Source organism: Austrofundulus limnaeus, unplaced genomic scaffold, assembly GCF_001266775.1.
Source record: "Austrofundulus limnaeus strain Quisiro unplaced genomic scaffold, Austrofundulus_limnaeus-1.0 Scaffold42, whole genome shotgun sequence".
In the NCBI taxonomy this organism is placed as follows: Eukaryota; Metazoa; Chordata; class Actinopteri; order Cyprinodontiformes; family Rivulidae; genus Austrofundulus; species Austrofundulus limnaeus.
In genome coordinates this window covers 1,633,794-1,641,447 of record NW_013952444.1, presented here as the reverse complement: position 1 = coordinate 1,641,447, position 7,654 = coordinate 1,633,794, and the positions used below count along the sequence as shown (strand labels likewise).

General features: G+C 38.3%; 2 protein-coding genes across 2 annotated transcripts in view; both read left to right on the top strand.

The window, feature by feature from the left end:
• LOC106516905 (activin receptor type-2B) overlaps positions 1–3,896 on the top strand; it is a gene marked incomplete in the record, with an annotated part of 21,387 nt that extends 17,491 nt beyond the window's left edge. The window contains 1 exon segment of the mRNA XM_014007496.1: positions 691–3,896. Within this exon segment, the coding sequence (XP_013862950.1) occupies positions 691–885 (195 nt within the window).
• Positions 3,897–4,656: 760 nt separating this feature from the next.
• LOC106516904 (rho GTPase-activating protein 29) overlaps positions 4,657–7,654 on the top strand; it is a 32,897-nt gene continuing 29,899 nt past the window's right edge. Inside the window, exons 1-2 of the mRNA XM_014007494.1 lie at positions 4,657–4,831; positions 5,369–5,739. Of these exons, the coding sequence (XP_013862948.1) occupies positions 5,445–5,739 (295 nt within the window). The 5' untranslated portion in view covers positions 4,657–4,831; positions 5,369–5,444. The remainder of the gene's footprint in view (positions 4,832–5,368; positions 5,740–7,654) is intronic.

The following is a 7,654-nucleotide window of genomic DNA, read 5'->3' as shown; positions in this document are numbered from 1 at the left end:
CTGCTGAACCTCCCAGAACATAATTACATGTCCATGTATTGTAGATATGAATGCAGGGTGTACATTTAATCCACTTCCTTTCATTGTTTCTGATTCAACAACTTCTATGTTGTTCAGTTTTTCATTGAATTTACATGATATTAAACCTGTTTATTGGTAACAACCACAGAATGTTACCAATAAACAGGTTTTATTGGTAACATTCTGCGGTAGCAGACGGTAGGTAATTGCCGTCTCGCGTGGTTCTTGAATTGGAGGAAATTGGTACTGGAAAGTCCTTGAAAGGTCCTTGAATTTGATGTTGACCAAGGTGTGGGAACCCTGTAAAGACTTTTCTACCTTTCTGGTCTGTCGTCTCTGCTCAGGTACAGTCGGAGAGTACATGCTGCCGTTTGAGGATGAAATAGGTCAGCATCCCTCCCTGGAGGATCTCCAGGATGTGGTTGTGCACAAGAAGATGCGTCCAGCCATCAAGGACTGCTGGCTCAAACATCCTGTGAGTAACTGTGGAAGAATGGTTCCGGCATTTTTAACAGTGTTACCAGGATGTGTCGCATCCTTTTTTTTTTTTTGCCTCCCAGTTGAAGTTTAATAATCAAGAGTTCACACAGTGTTCGACCACTAGCATGTGCTGTTCTTTGAGATGCGAGGGAACAGATCCCCTTATGAGTTCCTGGTGTGTGACTGCAGGGTCTGAGCCAGATGTGCGAGACCATCGAGGAATGCTGGGACCACGACGCCGAGGCACGACTTTCTGCCGGCTGCGTGGAGGAGCGCATCAGTCAGATCGCCAGGACGATAGGCAGCACTACCTCAGACAACCCCGTCTCCATAGTCACGTCTCTCATCAACGAGGACCTACCTCCCAAAGAGTCCAGCACCTGAACGGACGACACCATCCCTCCCCCGACCTCCTGACTTTTTACGTTTTTTTTTCAACCCCCAAACTCAGCGGATCTTCGTGAATATTTAACAACTCATAAAGAACCCCTAGCAACTTCAACTCAGCTGCTATTTTCTCCCAGTCCTGGTATTTTGTTCCGGTTTAATGTTTTCAGTGTTTTTAAATCCAGATCGTATTAAAACATCCCTCTGCTGTAGTTGAAGTAGTAATAAGCTATGCGATGGGCACATCCGATAGCATCCTCGTGACAAAACCTTAAATGTCGTCATTACCTCGCGTATTTCTTTCATGTTTTAGTCTCTTTTTTTTTTTTAAATTACCTCATGAGTCATCTTTGTTGTATTTCTCGTCGTGTTCGTAATCGTCTGCGGCCAAAACAAACCTGTGCTCCAAACCTCAGACGACGTGCTGCACACCTCGGAGGAACCGTTTTTAGACTGTTAGACAAAATATTCATCTTCCTCAGGGGTCGAAAGCTTCTTGATTTCTAAAACTCGGAGCGTGCTCCCTTAATTTAGACTCCTCAGAATGTGGTGAGGGCGGAGGAGAGGAAAAAAGAAGCGGAGGAGCACAGCAGTTTTCTTTTAAGAGAGGGAGGGGCGGGGCTAAATCAGAACTGAGCAGTCATATTTTGGACTTTTTTGAAGATTTGGAACAGGTGTCTTGTTCTCGGAACTACCTCTCAGGTATCCAGCAGGCTTCTTTGGAACATTTCTCTAAGTTCAGAGCCAAGCTATTCAGCTAGCTATCATGGACATATTCCTGGACTTTTTATTTTTATTTTTTATTTTTAATATTCAGAGTTACTCCTTTGCCAGTGCCAGGGGCATTGACAGATGCTGTCTGGAGTTGCAATGTTACTCATTTTTAATTTTTAACTGTATGCATTTGTGTGCGAGTGTGAGAATCAGAAGACTGAATGATGCGGAACGGAGAAGTGTGTGCGTTTTTAAAAAAGGTAAGAAACACGAACAGGTAATTTGAGGGTTTATCCTTGCAAGGGTCATACAGGAGCAAGCAACATGTCTGTCTTTTTTTAAAATTTCATTGAAATTTGGTTAGTATACTCAGTCGGACACCAGTCCCTAGATACCTCAGTCACTGTATGTCATGCAAGGAGAGCTCAAATGGTTGCCTTTGTCTCAAATGCAATGCCATAGTTGTATCATAACATAAAAAAAAAAACCATACATTGAATGTCCGTTATGCTGCTGTGACTTTTCCAGGATACTCAAGGATTTGTAGATGTATTATTTGTTAATATAACACTAACGTGGTAACGATCCATGATATTATGTCAGGCTAATATCCTGTTTTTATTTGTTTTTCTTTTTGACTGGGTAAGCTTTTAGCTGCTTACTCCTCCAAACTGACCTCAGATATTCTGACAAGTACCTCAGGCTTTTTCTACATGTATATCAAATTGTGTTAATGTATTTTATTGTGTTTTTAGTAGCTGAGATATTTTATTGCAGGTTGGGCCTCTTGTCTGTTTTTTTGTTTTCTTTCTTCATTTTTAATAGAACCTGACCAGTTTTCATGGTGTTTATGCTCTACAAACCTAAAAGAAGAGAGGCGGATTCCTGTAAATATGCGTGTACACACCTAACACTACTATATATATATATAGTTTTTCTTTCATTTGTACACAAAATCAGGGCATTGCTCGAATTCTTTCACAGTTACAGAAAATACTTTCTCAGAACCACATTTATATATTTAAGTCAAGCCCTGCAACTTTTTTGTTTTTCTTTTTAAGAGGAGTGTTACTGATATCAATTAATTATGGTATTGGCTTATCTATATTAGAAGCTGTGAGGGTGGCACTGGCATTAAAAAAATTAATTAGTGTGTATATCATCGAAAAAAAATGACAAAGAACAAATATTTTTATGGTTTTCTGTGGCAGCTTCTGTGATTGGCCACTTGTTTGAACAGTATTGCCTCAATATTAACCTGCTGATGTGATATTCTGACCTGTTTAGTGATAGTTTAGCCACGTTGGACAACACACAGGCTCATCTGTTGTGCTTTGATTAGTGGTGTGGAAAGATAGTGATTTTTTTTAACAGTGGTCTGTAGCTCTTGCTGATGTGCAGTTTTGGTAAAAGGACTTTTGGAAAAAAAAAATCAACTCAGTGCTGAACAATGTTTTTAGTGTTTTGAAACCATCATTGTGTTTGTAGCCACACGACTGACCGATGCAGCACCGTCAGGATTCACATAAACAGCGCCATGTGCACAGTCCAAGGGTTCAGCAATATTTCCTAAACAGCAATAGTCATTTAAGTCCATTAAATGCAGCTGTGACTTCGCAGGTATCTTCTGCAGATCAACAGAAAACGTCTCCTCACACCTGGATCATGCTCTTGACGGTCTAAGTCTCCTGATGGGGGAGGGGGGAAAATGCAGTGGGTTGAACTTTTTTGTGTGCGCGCGCGCTGAACGTGGCCCAGGTGCTTTCACAAACTGTGCCAGGCAAACGACGGTCGCGTGCGGGAAACCGCCGCGATTGGTCGTTACCTCCAAATGCTGTCTTACACCCAGCTCTTCTGAACCGAAAAAAACCATGTTACCTCATGCAGTACCTTGTTTAGTAACACTAACCTGGAGTCAGTCTCATCTTCAACAAAAAAAAAAAAAAAAGGAAAAATATATCAATTATTGTGTATATATTTACTTGCTAAATGTAAAGGGTTTCTTCCTTTTCATGTGTGGATCCTGTGAAAGAAAAATCCTATATTTTTTTTCTTTGATTTACAGTCAGCATATAGTGTGAACGAATGTTGGAAATATGTGACCATCCCTGTTTATGTGAACTGTGTGTGCGTGCGTGTGTGTGTGTGCGCGTGGTTGTTGGTTGGTTTCTTTAAATCAGTATGAATGAAAACTTTTATCTGTGCATTGAAATGCTTAGAAATATAAAGTAGATGAGAGTACATTCATCTTTTTGTATATGAAAATAAAGACGAATTCTGATTAACCACGTAAATTAGTATTTATGTTTTTTGCATTTGTTTTTTTTTTATTATTATTTATCCTTATAAAAACAGTTTGATTAAACTACATGGTGGTTTGCTGTTACACTTTAAGCTTTGTGATATGAAATGTACACTAGATGGCAGCAGGGGTGTCACTGTTTTGGTTGTTTTTAATTTGGGGCACTTATTTATCTTCAACTTCTATCTTTTGTTCATGTTTCCTCAAAGGCACAAATATAAACCTTTTGACTTATTTCATAAATGAACTCATTGTTAAACAAACTGAAGTATCTGGATTGTGGAAAACATTTCAAAAATAGAATTTCAATTTTAGGTGGTATAACAATAACAGCTATTTGCTACACATTATAAAATATAGATCTCGTGAAAGGTTTAGGGGTTAAAAAAGCATGAAAAGCCACATTAAAGAAAAAAACTAGTAAACGTGGTGCATTCACTGCACATTGGTATAATTCAATTACCCACCTACAAGTGTACCAAAAGTACAAAGCCAGTTATGAATGACACAACAGCTCGGAATCAACAAAAAGTTTGAAGTTATTGCTAAAGTATAACCATCATAACAATATGCTATCTGAATGAATTTATACAAAAGCTGGTTAACTTTTACTTGCTCATTTGAACTTTAATTATCAAATGTCCAATGGTGTCTGAAGGTATCACAGCGATGCTCTGAGCAGATCTATCCAATGAGAACGCAGCTGAAACGTCACGTGACAAAACCGACTCGTAAACTAGGATTGAGTCGAGAGAGAGAGTTTCAAAGTAGTTACTTGGGTATGTACAGTTAGTGCATACAACGAGGTTTCTGCCTTTTCTTGGAGTTACTTTTGCCTGACAGAAATGCTGGTGGATCTTTATTACTTCTGACAAACAAAGCATTAGTTGGATACTTTAGCCATTATGACATTAAACTGCCAAGCAGGTGAGTATAAAACAAAGCGCATTTCTTAACTGTGAGCAGTTAGGGTCGTGATTGTGTTTACTGGGGGAGGCAGCATCATTTTTCATTTTAAACAGACAGGAATAAGAAAAATTGAGGACTTTTTGAGGCTAGAGTTTCTGTAAATTTTATTTTTTCCGTTCTAATTGAAAAATTAGATATTTTTTGTATAGCTAAACAATGACTTGGTTAGCTATGTTCAGTTTTATGAACATACTGTTAGCTATGCTAACTTTGTTGTGAACGTCTTTTCATTTCACAGATTTAAAACTAATGTAGATAATGTTTTAAAAATAACTTTAAATATAGCAAATACAACTAAAATGTTTATAATGCGCATACTAAACCAAATAAGGCAACATATCCATTGAAAGACTATAAAATTTGTTTGTTGTAACCGGATTTTCAACTAATATTTCAGTAGATTAACCTGTTTACAGGGTAATACTTAACTAACCCATAAAGCCATGCTTTCAGGACTCTAAATCCTTTAACCCTTTATGATGCTTTTTCTTTCAGCCGTCCAGGGACGAGGGCTGGTTAGGGGCTAGCTGGCCGACTGCAGCACCTGTAAACGGTGGCGGCTGCCCCAGGGATGCTACGAAAGAGCAGCAGCAGCAGTGGAGGTGGAAGTGGGACAAAGCACATCCAACAGCTGCCACGGCGCCACTCCAAACCCCACCCAGAACCTCTATCACCCGGATCAGCCAGGACCTGGGCTACCATGGGCCGCACCGCCAAGAACCCCGGCCCCCTGAGCAGCGTGTGGCTGTCCTCCCGCTTGATGGGGGCCCCAGGTGTGGACCCAGACTACGTCATGCAGCTGGTGAACGATGTGCGGTGGTTTGCTGATGTGCTCATCTGCCTCAAGGATGCTTTCCAGCAGCTAGGTGAGTTTAGACTGGGACGTCAACGTTTTGAACAAGAGATTAAAGAAACACAGTAACAGATGAAGAATGTAACTTCTGCTTCATTACAGTAATATACGCTTGAACAGGGTTCCTACAGTTTAAGGCAAATTAAATCTAAGACTTTTTAATGCCAAGTGAAATTAAATTTAAGACCAATTTCATAATAAACACAAATGACAAAAAAAATTAAAAATAACAACTGGCAGAAACTCATGAATCAAAGTATTTTTGGTTGAAGTATCCAAATATTGCTAATAGACCAATTGTTTTTATCCATATCTAACTATAGCAGAAACATTCTTAGCTGTCAGTTTTAAAATTAATTTAATGTCAGGAAATCCTCTAACAACCCAAAATTTGGAGTTTTAGGACCCACAATCTTAACCCCAATTTGCTGTAGATAAAACCTTAAAGTGCCCGTGACATCAGTTCTTTGTAAGAAAAGTGAATGCATTTTTTGGAAAGACATTAACATATTACAAAACAAATTTCACATTGCTCAGCTGGACAATTGAGATGTTTGCATGTGAAATAACAGGAAGTGATGTCAAAGTCTGTATGTGAATATTAAAAAAATATATTTTTTACCAATTATTTTAATATTTGAAATGAATTACAGTCAACCTATGTACCATGTCTTAGCATTTTTAAGACATTTGAAGATTGATTTAAGACATTTTAAGGCTAATTAAGGCCTTGTTTTTGAATTGACGAATTCAATGACAAAGATTTTTTTAAGGATCTGTAGGAACCCTGTTGAACTTATTTTCTGGTAAAATACTTCCCCATTTTCTGGTAAAATACTTCCCCCTACATCTACCTTTCTGTGAACTAATATTATTGCCTGCTGCTTTGCATGACAAAGTTTGAAATGAAGATGATCTGTTGGTTTTTGAGGTATTGTGACTCTCAGGTACTACCACACTAAATTTAGCTCGGTGTAAAATTGACCGAGAAATATAATTTATTTTAAAGTTGAGTCAAAATACTAAAACCAGATTTCTACCATTGATGCAATAAGTTGCAACATTTATAAATATGCTATTATGCTGTGAACGTGAATACCATTGTGGTGACACATTTTCGGTGTATTTAAGTGTTACTGTGAACATGTTTTTATTTGCTGGCAAATATAATGAACTGGTGGTGTCCCTGCTTTGCTTTATTTCTTTCTTTTTAAAAAGAAAGACACGAACACAAAGCTGTGTAGCGCTTACGTTCAGGAAAATATATGTACACTATGATGACAACCAGACAGAATTACTTGAAGTGTCAGCGTATGTTGTGATAACTGCTTCTGTATTAACACTTGTAGTTCTGTTAGCATATTTACACTCTCCCACGCTCTAATATGCTGACAAGAATACGAGAGCAGTCGAAACGAGATCAGAGACAGGTAGCACTCGTATTTGATTTATCCCCCCCCTTTCACTTGTGACAGTTTGGCTTTTGTTTGCAGACTCATATAAACATTCCACCCCCACACATATGAACATTACTGCACAGAGGTAGAGACACTTCCTGTGGGTGGCTGCGTGTCATGGTATGGCTGCAAGAAAATATTTATTTCATTATGAGTCAATCTCTGCATTTGTTTTTTTTTGAGGTATGTGAAAAAAATAAGTTCCTTGATCCTCGAGCAACATCTTGAATTAAACACAAACTGTTTGCACAGTCCTTTGACACTCGAACACGCTTCATGTGTTTCATTGCAAAACATAAAAACAACGATAAAGCAAAACCTTTAAAGAGTAACTTACCCCAAAATTAACTTTTTTTAGCTGATAAACTGTCTAGAATGTGTCTAAAATGTTATATAGTACTGTTTCTGTGCTAATTTTGATGTTTTTGTGCGTATTTGTTCAAATCTGTAATATCCATCCATCCATCCATC